The following is a 16,493-nucleotide window of genomic DNA, read 5'->3' as shown; positions in this document are numbered from 1 at the left end:
TAGAGTAGACTTTTTTTCCCACTGACTAAAACAGTGATTAACTAAATCCTCCGTATTTGTTCGACAAATAGAGATTACATGTTGAAAGCAATGTTTTTACACAGAAAACACGTGTTTGTGTGTGTGAAAATGGGAAGTGTATTATAGTGTGCTGTGTGTGCTGGCTTTTAGTGTTGAGCCGTTGTGCGTGCAAGAGTTGTGAATTATAGCTTGAAGTGTTGGGACATAAGGAGTTGATTTACATCCGCTTTTAATGAGGCTGGTGATGTAAGGGAAAATAGCCTGGCAGACAATAACACCTACTCTCGCAAACACTTTTGCAACTCAGACTGCACAATGTTCTGCCTAAAACCCTGAAAATACAAAAAATAAAGCAAGCAGACCTTAGTTTCTTTTAAGGTTGTTTTGTAGCCAGAATCGGTTTGTGGTTGGCTTCTAGTGGGTTAAAATAATAGTGTCCTTGTCTCCTGGTGAAAAACACCTTTTTTTTTTTTTAGAATTTGGCTTGTTTGTAATAAGGCAGACATTAAAATCTGAATTAATGAAAAACAAAATGGTCTTAAACACTTTCAAGATAAAGTTGTAAAACAAACAATTGGCGCCTGAAAAGCACCACTGATGGTCAGTTGAACTTGTTTCATTACATTTTGTAATGCTTTACGATTTCAAACCACAAATATGCACATGGGAGAAATCAACATTCTAACACGTGGTTAATTTTGTGAGAGGGTCTATTTTAACCCAGCTAAGTATTTTATGGCTTAAATCTCAACAAACTGGGACAGAAATATGTGAAAAAGGGAAATATGTAATGAAATATGAAATAAATAATGTGAACCATACTGTGGTGTGGATTTTGTCAATGTTGGCTCAGTTGCAATGATTGTCCTGGTGCAGTAATATTTATGTTGAAGCAACAACATCGGTTTGCTATAGTGGTTGGCTATACATTTTATTGGGCCTAAAGTCTGTTTCTGAACAAAAGGAAACATTTAATTTGTACTACCAGAGTTTCCTTTGTATACATAAGTGTTTCACAGTAGCTGAAAGAGGAATTTGGACAGCAGCCGTCACCCTGCTGTATTGTAGGATCTCCAGTTGCTGCAGTGGTACGACTCTGGCGGTATCACAGAGCTGTAAACAAGCTGAACACCTCACTGCGTCTGTCTGCCTTGTCTCTTCATCCTCTCACTGTCTCTTTCTCTCTGCTCGACTCAACCTCTCCTGTTCCAACTGGGTGATGTCTGACAGACGGAGACACAAGAGAGGCCCGTCAAGTTCGTGCCGGTATACAGTTCCACTGGAAAACATGACGACTGACATCACGTCAACCCAAGGACAGATAGGAGGAATGACGGACACGAAGAGGACAATGAGGGAAACGCGTTCTGCAGACGTGTGTGGAGAGTTATCAGACAAGCTCCCCATAATGAGACATTGTCTAAGCACTAACGCAGAAAGCTTCGGCCTTAATCAGCCTTTCACTTGCCGATAATGGGCACCTCCATTAAGTCAAACAAGAGGGTATGGTTGTCCCGATCGCGTCGTTGTCGTACACATGCACATTATCTCTCGGTCCACGAAATGTCTGATGGATAATGGAGTGTAATTACCTTAAACCTTTTTTTGCCGGCTCAGTTCTTTCCTATTGTATTTCACTCCACGGGCCGTAAGATAATTCCCAGGTGCATCACAGCGAGGTCTTCCCCAAGGCTGGACATGCTATGTGACACAGTGGGCTTAATAGGTGGCCATTATCAGCACGGGAACTTAGTGGTTGACTTCTTTTGTCAGGCCTTTCTACTCCATGACGGAGAGGGAAATCCACGTCTTTCGGAGTGCTTGTGAAAGGCCCGAAGATTTCATCAGCCATTTTTGAAGTACCAGAAGTCTTTGATCAGGCAACACCACCACGAGTGGGACTCTGATTTAACCCTGGATCAAGACCAATGCAAGGTTACATTTTAAAATCTCACTGAATCAAATAAAAATGTATAGAGTACAATTTTGCTGCCATGTGATGACCATGTATCTCCAAAAGGTCTCTGCCATGAGGTGAAAACTCATCAGCAATTAAGAAAATAACAACCATTTCAAGCTTGCTCGCAATGTGTTGTGAGATAAACTGAAAGGACTTCTAAACACGTTGAGGAGAAAATAATCCTTTTGCATTCATCTATCCTCCCTGGATGTAGAAATCTGAAGATATGTAAACGCAGTAGTTGGTTAGAAAAGGTGATGATTATGTTGACTGTCATCATTAAATGATCATCATCAAATGGGAGGAAAAAGCTGTCGACCTGACCTGGTCTATGGTCAGACTAAACCAAGTCTAAACAAAGCTGGTGGTTTTGACATTAGTTTGGTTAAGGCTAGGTAAAGATTATGGTTTGGGTTAAAATGAACGCTCTTGCAAGGATCTTTTGCAGGTCTGGAGTTACCGTCTAGACACACCATTTCAGGCAAACAATGACATCTACACTCAATGACACACTTCTGCTCTTGCAAATACCAAACCTGTCTTCACTGACCCCTCAACAAACATGGTCGACTACTTCAATTCTATTTTTGTTGAGGATATATCGATAATAGTCCCTGATCAGGATTCATGAAAGGTTGAGGCCATGTGCTTCAGTCAAGTTTTGCAGCACAGTAAAGTCGTCCATGCTCTGCGTTATGCCTGCCTTGATGCTTGACTTTTGAAAATACAACTGATGCTAAACATAGGCTTTTTATAAGCCCCAGCATCCACCTATAGCCTCACGTGTGTCCCTGGGGAGAAGTTTATTATTGTCACCCCCTCAATCTCTGCTGTGTTTGGCTCACAGTACAGAGGCTGAAGAGGTCGGAGCCTACATGTGCGTACATACATCTGGCTTTCATATTGAACCTCCCAGTTCTTCTGGAGAGTGTTTGGATAGAAATGCTTCTTCAGGGTGCACTTTTCTTTTAAATCATCAAGTCACATTTTCTTCACAAATTGAAGTGAAAGTGTCCCTGAAAACCAAATTAGATTAAGTGTGGGACTGCAAGAAGAAACTAATGGCCTAAAGCCCAATGACATTAAAAAGTTTGCAACTATTTCAAATAATAAACTTACTTGCTTTGCTTTGCAATTATAAGACAATGGCAATTAAGCAGTTGATTTTCTAAAGAATAAAGTGAAAAAGCCATTTCATAGCAGGATGTCTCGTTAATTTCATATTTTGCATGTCATATTAATTTCATCATGTTGTTTTGTATGTGCCGCTAGCATGCATTACATCTGCTGCTCATTCTACACAGAGGCAGTACTTCAAAATAAGATACAATCATAACAAATAGACAGCAACTCACCAGTTCAGGTCCTTATCTTTCTTTTGGATTACTGCTTGAATAGGTTTACATGCTTTAATGCACACCAGTTCTCTGAAACTGTCCAGTGCAGCAGTGCTGTGTTCTCCCATTGTCTGAAATGCTCTGTTTTAGCTCCTGTCCCCTGATCAGCTGTGCAAAATCAATTCTTACGCACCAATCTAGCCACTAGTCATAAATTATGCTAATGTATGACATGGTGTGATGTCACTAAGTCACAGAATTAAAGACGGGACTACTTGAGGCGTTTCTGGAGACGTGTCTTCTGTTGGAGAGAGGAGTTTCTGTTGGTGCAAACTTGAATATTTTTAACTTTAAACTTTACATACACAAGAATATATATAAAACACTTAAGGAAAGGTAAAAAAACAAAAAAGATTGGTTTATTTGAGGTTTGAGATGAGGAAAGAAAGGGAAAGAAAGGCATTACCATTCCTCAGTTGAAAGTTTTCCTTTCAAATCCAATTTATCTGGCTTGACTGAGTCAGCCAAGGAGTTTGAATGATTACTGGGTCAGATAATCTACCTAGCATTTTAGCTATTATGAAACCATCTTCTGCCTAGACGGATAACAAACCAGATGACTCAATTACACAGGTAAATGTCGGAATCCTGTTTCTTGCTGTGTTATGATCTAGAATTCATTTACATAACTTCCAAGTTAAAAAGGTCAGATATGTTAGCATGACTTGACAGACTCGACGCTGAAATACATTGTGGCACTGAAAATAAGATCATTGTCAAGTCTGGTGTCTGACCAAAATACTCGACAAACACGGCTCATTGTTTGGAAGCCAATAACGTGGCCTCGCCTTACCCTTGATCTCTCCTGCTGCCACTCGGTCACCTCACGCTGAAAGGCGAGGAGTTCCACTCATTCTTGTGTTTCCTCTTTTGTGGTTCCTTCCTTCCTTCACAGCTTCATCCAGCAGGATCTTTCAGCTCAGCTGTTGCATGACATCAAGGAGCCAGAAAAAGCTCTCAAACACATTAAGGGCGACTTCGGTCCTCGCCCCAAAAACCACCACAGAATAGAATAATGTCCGTGTTTTTGTCATGACTTCGCCATTACTTCTTTATTATTGCTATTTTTAGCGCGCCCCGAACAAAACAGAAAATCTGACTGGTCATCTGATGTTGCGGCGACTTGTTATTTGGCACTGAGGGTAATTACTGTTTTACAGTTTAGGAAAAGTCATCGTCCCTCTTCTGTTTTTCCTTTGAGGTGTTTTTGAATTTTACCCTGTTTTGTTGTTCTCGTACATTCACATAAAATGACGAGGGCATGGTGTGTTCTGGCTTCTTTGCTGGGATATTCTGAGAGGTGTTAATTTCCTGTTACATCCTCTTCCTCTTCTCTCTCTCTGTTTCTGTTCATCTGCTTGTCTTTCTTTCTTTCTTTCTTTCTTTCTTTCTTCCCATCCCTCTCCACTCCTTCTAACCACACATCCATATGCAGCGAGTGCAGCCTCCAAAACCAAAGCACATGGCAGGGTGTATGAGAGAGGAAACATGCAAACAATAAAATGCATTACAGGATTGACAGCTCAATAGATGAAGAACGCAAGTGTAAGCGCAGCTAGAGAGGACACGTGGAAGACAGAGAGTAAGTAAGTAAAATGTCAGACTGAATTGATTTATTTCATTGTTTAATGCCTCTGTGTACAACCAAGCCACAAACATGATAACTTAAAACATTGCAAAAAACAAACAGAGGTAAGTGTTCAAAGGGATGACTCGAACATCAATTTTGAAGCAGAAATTACAAGAAACGTTGATGATGAAGTCAAAAAAGATGCTGTTTTATAGTTGTAAGTGGTATACAGTTGGTTTATGGTAAGTCAGGTGAATTAAGAGTTAAAGATTTTCTTGAAGCAATTAATGCTAACTCTTGAGAAGTACACTTGTGTTGTCTGAAAAAAATGATATCACTCTCATGCCCGTCTGTTGAATATTAATCTACAGCAAGCAGCCTGTTAGCCTAGCTTAGCATAAAGACTGTAAAGAGAAATCCACCAATCGATGGTTCAGCCCGGAGTGACGTTGGGTCTTATTTCAAGGTAAAACAATAGGTTTGTTAAGCGTTTAATGTCCATTGGACAACCGCTAATGTTAGCAATCAACCACATTCAAGCTAACGTTACTGTTTGATATGATACTGTTTTGATATAATGCTATTAGGTATACATTTATCCAGAAATATCAACACATCTCGGAGACATGTCTAAGTGAAACACACGGGATGTAATAATCAACAGTAATGTTATCTAGGGAATTGTCGAATGCTAACATCAGCTAATGACTTAAGTAGTTTTACCTTGAAATATGGTCAAATGTGCCTGAAGATTTTGACTACCCATCATATTTTCAGTTGCTAATCAACAGGGATACACTTTGTCAGATGACCTACATTTATATGACTTGCAACCTTGAACACAGCAGCATTACATGATCCCAGCATTCAAGTCTCTCACCCTGAGTGGAGGAAAATGGCTGCCGTGTGAATAAGATCTACTGCTATGACCAGTCTTGTCATAATCTATGTGGGATTATGTTTGGGGCTAAATGTAGTGTTCCCCCCCATTCCCTGTCTTTATGACAATCAAAGCTAATCTGCTGTTGGCTGCAGCTTCATAGTGGTATTGATATTCTCATTGTGCAACTACCCTTTTAAAAAATGTTGGAGAGACATACTGCCTTCCATGCCCTGCTGCAGATCTGAGTAGCATCTGTCTGTCATGGACACACAGAACTGAAGGAAGAGATGGGTTTCTGAAAGCGGATGAGGCCACGCTCGGACACAAGGGAGGTCATGTGCCTGTAGGTCCAGTGGAAGTTCCACGTGTGGCGGTCACTTTTGTAGTGGGTTTGTGGGGAAAAAAACCTCAGACAAACTGGATTGAAATGAAAATGCTTCCCACGCAGACAGTGCTGGCAGGGATTGGCTGGCTGTGAATTTCTGACTTCTGAAGGCAGTGGTTAGGCAGCCGGCACGTTTTTGAACGTCCTCATGTTTAAGCATGAGTTTTGAAGTTGAAGCACGTTTTCCCTGCATGTGTTGCTGCTGCATACACCTACTGCTCCTGACCTGTGGATACCAGCAGATGAAGCAGTCAAGACATTCTGCTGTTCTACATTTCCAGAATGATAGTGGAAGTAAGGAAAGCCCTGGGGACAATTTAATGGTACATCATCTAAAAGATTACCTTTCAAGACATCAAGATCTTGTCCTTCAGATGTCTCCATCAGAGGTCTTGTCTTAACCCAACCTTTGAGATAACACACTGCTGCTGTATAGTGATTATTTTGGATGCATCCATCACACAATAAATCAGTTTCACGTCGCTCTGCTTGACTTTAAGTGCAGTCGTTTCAGTGACTGCACTTGTTGAGGTCAAGTGAGGTTCTCTGTGGAAAACCAGACATTCCTCAACCCCTCTAACCCGGTCCAATTTGTTACTTGACACGTTCCAAAAAAAGAGGTACTTAATTGTAGGTCCCATTTTTGTTTTGCTCTCTCTATCATTGTCGTTTTATTGATCGTTTTTTTCAGCTGTGTGTGTGTGTGTGTGAGGGCGCATGTTTGCATGTGTGTACAAGTGTATATATAAGTGCACGTGTGACTTGTAATTAGTCTGTTGCTCTGGTCTGTATGGCATTTTAACAAATGCTTCTATATATACTGTATCATGCTATCAGGCTGAAATTTTAGCAATCGCACTCCCTGCCACTTTCTCCTCTTTCCATCCCTCTGCTCTCTTCCGCCACGGCTCTATCGGCGCTTCAGCCCCGTGTTGTTTTTTCAAACTAGTGGTTTTTCTCTCCTCGCTTTATCTTTTTCTTCCTCCCTGAAATTATCCTTCAGCAGCCTGTCATTGGCATGAGGGCCTCGCCGGACCAAAATCATAAACTCGTTACATTTTTTATTTTCTTGTTTGTATAAGGCGCAGCTTGGTGTTGGCTGGTTGTTATGCCGTTCCAGATGTGTGGGTACACATGTGTGTACATACGTGTGTGTGGTGTGTGTATGTGTGTGTGTGTCACCTGAACAACATTAATACCTTGTAAGGGCATACCATTACTACACATTTGCGGCACATACTGTATTCACCAGGAGAGTCGTAGAAAAAGTATTCAGATCATTTATTTAAAGGTTTAATATGTAAGAATTTTACTTTAAAACATATAAATAACAGTTTTGAAATATGTCAAAGAGGTTTATGTTCCGCTCAACGAAGTCACAACTATTCTCTGTTTTGGCACCTCAGTGGTGGAACAAACTCCCGACCAATGTCAGGACAGCAGAATCACTCTCCATCTTCCGCAAAAGACTCAGGACTCATTTGTTCAGACTTCACCTTGTTCCCGCATATCATCACTCCCTCCTGACCAACCCCCCATGTATGTTCGTATCGTGAGCACTTCTATCATAGCACTTATGCACTTAAAAAATCTTTGACAAATAGCAGTTATGATCCTCAGATGAGGGCTTGACAATTCTATATTTCTTTTACTCCATCAACAGCGATATGTCGTGGTTTCTCTCTTGTGGCAAATGTACTTATTGTAAGTTGCTTAGAACAAAAGCTTCTGCTAAATGCCCTAAATATAAATGTAAATGTAAAAAAAGCAGCATGTAACAACAGCTGTGAGACACATGTATTAAAGTAAACAGTGCAATATTTGTCTCTGAAATGTATAAAGTTGCATGAAATGGTAAAACTCAGGTAAAGTAAAAGTACCTTGAATTTGTTCTCAAGTACTGTACTAAGTGCATTGCAACACTCTACAGATCAGCTGTATCGGTGTGTGTGTGTGTGTGTGTGTGTGTGTGTGTGTGTGTGTGTGTGTGCTGACCACACATAGAAAGAGAATGAATGGGTTTGAGCGTTCAAGTGGAGAAGAAGTGTTGATTTGCGCGCTAACTAATGTTTAAAATATCATGTTTTGCTGCGTGGTCAAAGGTGAAGGTGGTGTGTGTGTGTTAAAGTGGCCTCACCCCTCTCACACACACACACACACACGCATGCACACATGCACGCACACACGCACACTCTATGATAGAAGGGGCATGTGCTAAGGATGTCAGGGGTGTGTCTGTGGTCAGAGTGGCTGTATAAGACACAGGCAGGTACACTGAAGTCTTCATTCAGCCACACAGACTTGTCTGAGTTTTGTGTCACATCTCTGACTCCACGAGTCGATTTTTTTATGTTAACTCCGTCTCACTGTTAGATTTTTATAGAAGTTTCTGATTTTAAATCTCAATTTTCTAGCAGTCATTTTTGAGTTACTTGCCCAAGTTGCACCAAATACGACTTTCTGCAACTGTTCGTGCTCTGTCCATTGTAGACAGCTTTAGGAAAGTTAGAGCATATTTGCATTTGGTCCTGACTAAGCGTTTGTAGCAGCGTACACAGCATCCTCGCTTAGTTGCCACGGCAACTGTGTCAGTGAACTGCAAGTCTGGGGTAAGTATGCTGCCCGTAATGTTTCCTCCATCTCTTCTTTCTCCTCTTTCTGACGACTCTGACTGAATACTCTGTTGCATTGCCTCAGCTACTCATCTGCTACTCTTGTTTTCGCCACTCTTTTTTTTTTATTTGACATGTTCTGAATGCCTCTCGTGTTTTCAACTCGGTCAGTGGCTGTTTTACAAGCCCGTTGGGGGCCAGATAGTCCGTCAGTTACACTCTCTCCTTCTGGTTCAGATGTACGATTAGAAAAAAAAAAGCGTTCTCAACACTGAGCCGTCAATATTTTGGGCGGAAGTATGATTTTTGTGTTGTGTGAATCCATCACGTCTATAATTTTGAGAGCAAAAGATCTACGGCATAAAAAATACACGCCGACAGATTGAGGTTTCCCTCCTCACCGTGTGAATTCACATTCCCGTAATTGTGGCCACAAATTAGAGTGTAGTGCTCACCAAAGCTTCTTTCTTTATTTTGTCAGTTGCTTCATTATAACGGGGTGTTGAAGGGTTCACACTGGAAGCAAATCAATTTTTATGTCAGCACATTTTTATAGCAGTTTGACAAATGTGAGATGTTTTTTCCACTGCTCTGGAGAGTTAGACTTTGATTTGTCACTGCTATCGCATGTTTAATGGAGCTTGTCAAGCAGATCTGCAGGTCTTCATAAAATATCTTGACGATCATTCATTTTTTTAGGTTTAAAGTGACAACAGATTGTACCTTAATCTTCAGCTTGTTGAGTGGACACCTGGCCGACTCATTGATTTGGCAAAATATCATCATCAAGGTGCATTTACATTGTGTTTCCTTCATGTTACACTCAGCATGGGAAACTCAAATCTAGGTGAGCTGGTGTAAGTGTCAGCATGCTATAAATGGACCCGATGGCCATGAAGTTATATAGAAGCATCAGTAAAGGGCAGCAGTAAATGCTTCGCCAACCACTTGTTCTGCGTGCCTATGGATATTTATGTATGTATGTATGTATGTGTGTGTGTGTGTGTGAGATGTAGGGACTAATCCTATCTTAAACAGGCTGCCGACTGCAAATAGCCAACTTCAGAGAAGACAACATTGCTTTGCTGTAACTCTATAGTAGCTTCAATGTGGGACACATATTCAAACACATGACCCATAACTGCAGTCTCAAAGCTTTTCCTTTCATTGACTTCAAATATCAGAAATTGTAATATGATTTGATATGTTTTTGTGTTACGTCAATCCTTAAAAAAGGTATTTTTCTAACTCACCTTAATGTAAGAGTGCTCTCAGCGCAGGTTAATGTCAAGTGTTGAGTCGGCAAATGACTGTGTTGCAGCATGATAAGGGCTTTAAATGTGCATGTGAGTGAGCCGCGGCACAAAAATAGCCTCAGGAAAGCCCTGGTTTCTTCACTCCTGTCCAAAAAAAGGTCCTGATTCACGTTAAATGTTATTTACGGCATTTGCAGCTGCTCCTTACCTCCAGGTCACTCGGTTCACTGCGCTCTGGATAAGTCACAAAAAATGACTCAGGTGTTTTTCGGCCATGTAGGTGTGTGTGTGGCTTCATGTGTGAGTGTGCATGCTATCCTACTGTATGTGTGGCACAGAACATGTTTGGCTTGTAATGTCATCAGTTTCTAAGGAGAAAAAGTTTCTTGATAGCTAATAGGTCAGTAAATTGTGTTTGATAAAAGGGCACAGTTGTGCTGACTGCGGTTGATTTTTATCATGCACTTTACTGTAAATCATGTGATTAACCCTTCGTCCTCCTTGTCCTCCTTGTCCTCTTCAGATCATATGTACATAGAAGAATACATTGAAGAAGATGAGGAACCACCTTTGCTGCTCAGCTCTTGTCCTTCTCACGGTAAATACGCGTGTTTGTGTTCAGGCCGGGCGGCATGAAAATCATGATTAAAGTGTGTACTCACCGTTAAACCGCACCACCACTGATTCATGAGCTTGTGTGTGCGTGTGTCCTCAAGGTGCTCGGCTGTGGTGGGACTGCGGCAGTGCAGTGTCGGTGGAGGGAAGGGTGTGTGTGTCTGCAATGCCCTGCTGGCCAGGAGCCTTCAAAGGTGAGATCATAAGCTGATAAACACAATGATTGACCCCCTGCTTTGAGGGTTAGGTTATTACAATATCTGTTGTCAAGTGCTCCTGTGTTCTTCTAATTTACTTTTTTGTCCCCTAAGATACTAGAAACCTTCCCCTCCCATGTTCCTTAAATTATCCTCACCTCCCAAACTGTTTGAAAGGTACAACAGAACTGACCATCTGTCAAATTCATACTCCTCCTCATTCATACTTTAACGTTAGTACACTTTTTGGTCAGTCTACCCACCTATGCTTGAAATTGTATAGAGTGAGAGAGAGAGAGAGAGCGTGGAGCGTTCAAATATCTACAGCCAGATCTTGAACGGGGCTGTGATTTTTATTTGCAGTAACCAAATCATTTGCTTTGCACACATATTTTTAGTGATTCACTGTGAGTCACAAAAAAGTGTATTCCCACCACCTACAACTACATATGAAGTGAAGCCCTTACTGAGAGATTTTGTCATTTGGATGCAACTCTTGCCTGATAATTTGTGTTTAGTGTCACCGCAGTCAACATAAATCATGTTGTTTGCTTCCATAAATCAGTGTTTACTGATCAAAAACATGTGTATGTGACACTGCTTTATAACCAAAGGGGGGATTTTTTCCAGTGTGTCTCATGTTGCAGGCTGTACTTATGACGTTATTGTCGATAACATGCTGATACAACAAAACTGCCATTCGTTATTTATGTGTTTGTATTTACCTTTGCTGAACAGTGTATGTAGCTTTTTATGTGAAAGTATAAAGAAGACAGTGTTTTAATTCCAGCTCCAACAGAGACTTACAAGGAGTCATAATTAAAAGCCTCCTGTTGTGTGTAGCTTTGACGGCACCATCGGGATGCTTCATGACGTTTTTATTCTTGCCAGGCTTGTGAGCAGATCCAGAGCCCAACAGAGGAAGTGCGATGCCGCTCGTGTCCGACTGGAAGCTTTTCAGACACGCTGGACTCTGAACTTTGCCGTCCACATGCCTCCTGCGAGACCCTCAGCCGTGAGGTTGCAACCCCTGGCACCGAGACCTCTGATGCAGTCTGTGGAGCCTGTCTGGCTGGGTAAGGACCGCTTGTCTGTCTCTCACCCTGTCTGTGTCTTGTCATACCTGTCTGCCTGTTAATCTGTCCACAGCTGGATTAATTTACAAGCTTGACATTCTAAAGAGCTTTGCCCAAACATGTTGCTTGTAAATTTTAATTTGTTCTATATTAATCCCTGTCATTTTCTCTGTGACGAGAAAACAGGAAAACACCCGCTCTCACACACACACAAACACACACACACACACACACACACACACACACACACACACACACACACACAGGCAGTATGTCATTCACCACAATGGGCAGGCAGCATGAAACACCAAGCAAAATATGCCACAGGCTAAAACCGCTGATTCATTCTTTCATTCTTTTTTTCCTTTCTCCGTCCATTTCTCTAATTATACTCTCTTCTCTTCCTTCTCTTTTCCATCCGCAGGTTTCACTCCACTGCCACAGGGGAAGTTTCCTTTCAAAGTCCCTGTGTGAAAAGTAAGATTGAACCTGCAGCCTGCATCTGAAAACTTGAAGATAAGACTGTGTTTCTGCTCTTACATCCTGCTCTTCTTCTTCTCCTCTCACTCAGCATCTGTTCACGTCAGGACGGTCCGCACCGTGGGCAAAGGGCCCTCCAGCGGCGCGGCCGGGCCGGTAAACGGCACAGTGGTACGCAGCGCTGAGGAGAAGACGGCCGAGTACGCCGTGTTCGCTTTGGTGCCCGTCTTCTGCGTGATGGGCCTGCTGGGCATCCTCATCTGCAACATCCTGAAGAAGAAGGGATATCGCTGCTCTGCTGACAAGGAGGGAGGGGACGAAGAGACTCCCACACCACAGAAAGAAGGTAAGAGGGATGAAATGACAGAAAAAGGTCCAGAGCGAGAGACGAAATGAAGGGAGAGGAGAAGAGAAGAGTAAACTAGTATTTTGTTCAGGTTGTTGTCACGTTCTGCCATAAAAATGCCAAATTAGCGCACATGCATGCACACGATGTGGTCAAGTGTTGTCAGGCCCAAAGGGCAGTGTCCCTGCCTGCGGCCACAGTCCATGTTCCTTTGTGATGTGTCTGCACGCAAGCCTACATGGAGGGCTTTTTTAAAATCGTTCTCAACTTTGACCTTGCCGGGGGCATTACATGTCGTGCATGCTGTTTTTCTAAGCCCGCGCTGTTATTCTTGTCATTTTTCCTATTTGAAAAGGGGGATAAAAAAACCCATTCCCATAAACTCGCTCGCCCTGCTTACGTCAGAGATAAACTGATTTGGGTAAACACAGAAAGAAGCATAAAGAGAGGCGTGGGAGGGCAGATGAAGGGGGAGATCCAGCGGGATGGAGGGCGGTATTAACTGAAAGAGTCATATCAATAACTAAAGAGAGTTTACATAGAGAGAACGTTAGTGAGACAAAGACAAATACAGAGGGATCAAGCAATAAAGCAAGTGTTGAGTTACCACACCCATTATCTGCAGTCGCACAGAGTAACATGAGTGCTCTTCAGTCCTGTCCTGGAGCACTTCAAGCCTTTCGCCCAAATGAAAATCATTTTTTTCCTTTTTGAGTCCGTTCCTGTAAGGTGACAGCTCACCTGTGGCAGTCATTACACCTGGTTTGATCGCGAATGGTAAAGCAAACACAATCTATCTTTTCTGTACAGACCCACGATTCCGCACACAATGTTAGAAGTACACCCATATCTCTTTTGTATTGAATCTCTTGTACTTGATGTGCTGAACCTGTTCTCAGGTTTGTAAAGCAGGTGAAACCCTCAAGTCACATGGGAAATGTTATCTACTGTAGCATTTCTCAGATGTGTGGACTTGCTGGTAAGTTTCCACATTAAACGTGTGACATTTACATAGCGTGTGTCTGCTATGAGGCGCCTGGATGAAATTTATGGTTGCACAAACTCAACATGTGAGTCAGGGAGAGTTCATTCGATTCAGCAGACTCGCTATTGTGTTCACTTGGTTGCATCATACAAAACGTGGACGGAGCTTTATGCGATAGCTCATTTGGAAACTATTGAGAAATGCACTTATTTGCTTTTCTCGCCAAGACTTTGGTGAGAATATTGGTAACACTCAGCAGGTTGTTAGCTTAGCTTAGCACAAAGACTGGACACAGGGGGAGACAGCTAGCCTGGGCATGCTCATCAGCGGTTACATAGGTTTAAGCTTTCACTTTTGTTTGAATCAAACAAATGAGATATAACACATTAATAAGTTTAAGTCATTTGTTTTGAGAACAGAGCTAAGCTAGGCGTTTCCACCTAGGCGTAGTTTAAAATGTTAAAAAATTAACTAAAGTTATCAACAGAATGTGAAGATTTTTATTTTATTTATTTATTTTTTGACAATATGTACTGAAGAGATCATGATAAACAGCTAGCTAGCTCACTGTCCTGTCATTAGTATCAAAGATTAATCAGTCCCGTTGCCTTGAAGCTCCCGTGCTAGCAGTGTGAACACCAGTGCTACGTGCTCCCAGTCCAGTCAGAGTTAGCTTACAGGACCGCTTGCTGCACAGCTAACCAAGCTAACTAGCTAAAGGCAGCTACAAGTAGCAGCAGCTACAAGTAGCAGCAGCTAGCGATTATTCTGGTGAAATGCTCGCCTCTCTTTGTTTGGAGCTGACTTCGACAGGTGGCTGCAGAGGCTATATAAAAAGCTCATCAAGTTAAACGATTCAAGTTATTTTACGTACTATTTTACTGTTCCTTTTAAATACATTAATAATATATGTGCATACAGCCCAGCTTACTGTAGCCAACAGACTGACAGCCTGAGTGCTCTGTTGTTTCTGATGCAGATGAGCACAAACTGTTTTCACCAGGTATTGTACTACACTGTTGGACACAGTATCCTCAGGGGGTCTGCGTGTATCAACTTCACTCCACAGACAGCAAACATGACTGGCACTCACTGTCATTTAGTGTGTAAGCATAAGTAGATTTAAAGGGGTTAGCTGGCTTTTCCCCTCACTCACCTGATGGTGAGGAAAAGCTCAGAGGAAAGCTTGTATGGCAGCCACGCAGCCATACGCAGCGTTCAGGCGTCAGGAGCGTCAGAGCACAGCTGCCGCCTTGACAGATCCGACTTTCTGTCCGCACGTCAAGAAACTGCTGACGGTTGCCCAACACCTGCTGCTTCTGAGAGCTTAACATATCCGTCATGAAGATTTAAGAGTTGCAAATATCAAATTATCCTTTATTCCACTCACTTATAGTCGCTTATAAAATGCCACTCATGACATCAAATAGCATCAAAATCTCTTTGCATTGAATTATTCTTTATCCAAACAACTAAACATTGCAGAATCACTAAATAGTCCTTAATCATCCCAGTTCTCCTCATAAATTTCCGGTATTTGTGGGGAAAGACAGAGGTCACAGCAGCAGCAGTTCTGTCAGTGATCTCTGCCTTTTGTTTTCAGCCTTGCCTTGGTCTCCTCTGCTCCGAGCTCTTTGTTGTGAAACTTAAGATGTCCCGGCACTGAAAGGGAAACTCCCTGAACCCCCATCCTCCCCCTACGCTCTCTTTGTCGTTCCTCATACTCCCCATTCATCCGATTTCTTGGCTCCCTAACACCTCCTCCCCTTCTCGTCCGAACACGACACTGCGCATCCATCTCTACTTTCCCAGCCGGATCAATAATTCAGTCGAGTCCTCACCTCATCTCCTCTTTCTTTCTCCTTGTTCGTCTCATCTCCTTGTTCCTTTGTGGGTTGCTCTCCCTCCTCCTTTATTCTATTTTCCCTATTTTCTTTATCTGCTTTGTCAATTTCTAGAGCTTGTCAGGGTCTTCCATGGTAGACATGCCTTAACATTTAAGTTAGTTATATGTATTCCCAATAATGAAACCTCTTACGTGGGTGTCAAATTTGTAAGTTACCAGAGTGAAATGTATCATTCAAAAGGGCATTTATATCAATGAAAAGGATTTTTATGAACACCTAATTGACTTTCCATCACTTTGAATAAGCTGAAGGCACAATTTCAACCTTCAGGTAAAAGTAAAAGAAACAATATAAAAGCTTTTATATTACATTTTACTAATGTAGAGGTGTCCGCTGGAAGCAAGCAACAGCAGCTGGGGTTGTTTTAGGACACCTTATCGCCACCTCCTTCGCCCTCTTTTCTCCTTCTGCACAACTGTGAGGACAGGTGATGCAGAGGTGCAGTGATAAAGTGTAAATCTGCAGGTGTGAAGGAAACAGATAAAGGACAAGAGAGGGAAGCAAAGCCAAATAGAGTTTGTAAAGTAGACTTGGAGAGGGTAAAGTAAAGAAGTAAAAGACTGCAGTTAAAAGAAGTAAGAATAAAAGAATGATCAGAGGTCAGTAGGAGGCTGAAGCTGCTGCAGAGGAAAACTTTCTCTGCCTCATTCCCTCTTTTGTTATGTAAGTCTGCAGTATGCTGTCTGTGTCTGTCTGTATCTCTGCTGAAGTCCTGACTTGGCTAAGGTGAGAGATAAACTTCCTACCCCAGCACTTTTCTCATCATCTCCATTCAGGGGGAACACCCACGGGGACGAATTGCA

At 42.1% G+C, this 16,493-nt stretch overlaps 1 protein-coding gene across 1 annotated transcript in view; it reads left to right on the top strand.

The window, feature by feature from the left end:
* relt (RELT TNF receptor) overlaps nucleotides 1-16,493 on the top strand; it is a 30,668-nt gene that overhangs the window by 6,271 nt on the left and 7,904 nt on the right. The window contains exons 2-6 of the mRNA XM_030406118.1: nucleotides 10,608-10,682; nucleotides 10,801-10,893; nucleotides 11,788-11,972; nucleotides 12,397-12,449; nucleotides 12,544-12,798. Coding sequence (XP_030261978.1) covers nucleotides 10,641-10,682; nucleotides 10,801-10,893; nucleotides 11,788-11,972; nucleotides 12,397-12,449; nucleotides 12,544-12,798 — 628 coding nt within the window. The 5' untranslated portion in view covers nucleotides 10,608-10,640. The remainder of the gene's footprint in view (nucleotides 1-10,607; nucleotides 10,683-10,800; nucleotides 10,894-11,787; nucleotides 11,973-12,396; nucleotides 12,450-12,543; nucleotides 12,799-16,493) is intronic.

This window comes from Sparus aurata, chromosome 2 (assembly GCF_900880675.1).
Source record: "Sparus aurata chromosome 2, fSpaAur1.1, whole genome shotgun sequence".
NCBI lineage: Eukaryota > Metazoa > Chordata > Actinopteri > Spariformes > Sparidae > Sparus > Sparus aurata.
Note: the sequence above shows the minus strand (reverse complement) of the source record. Positions and strands in the feature narration are given on the sequence as shown.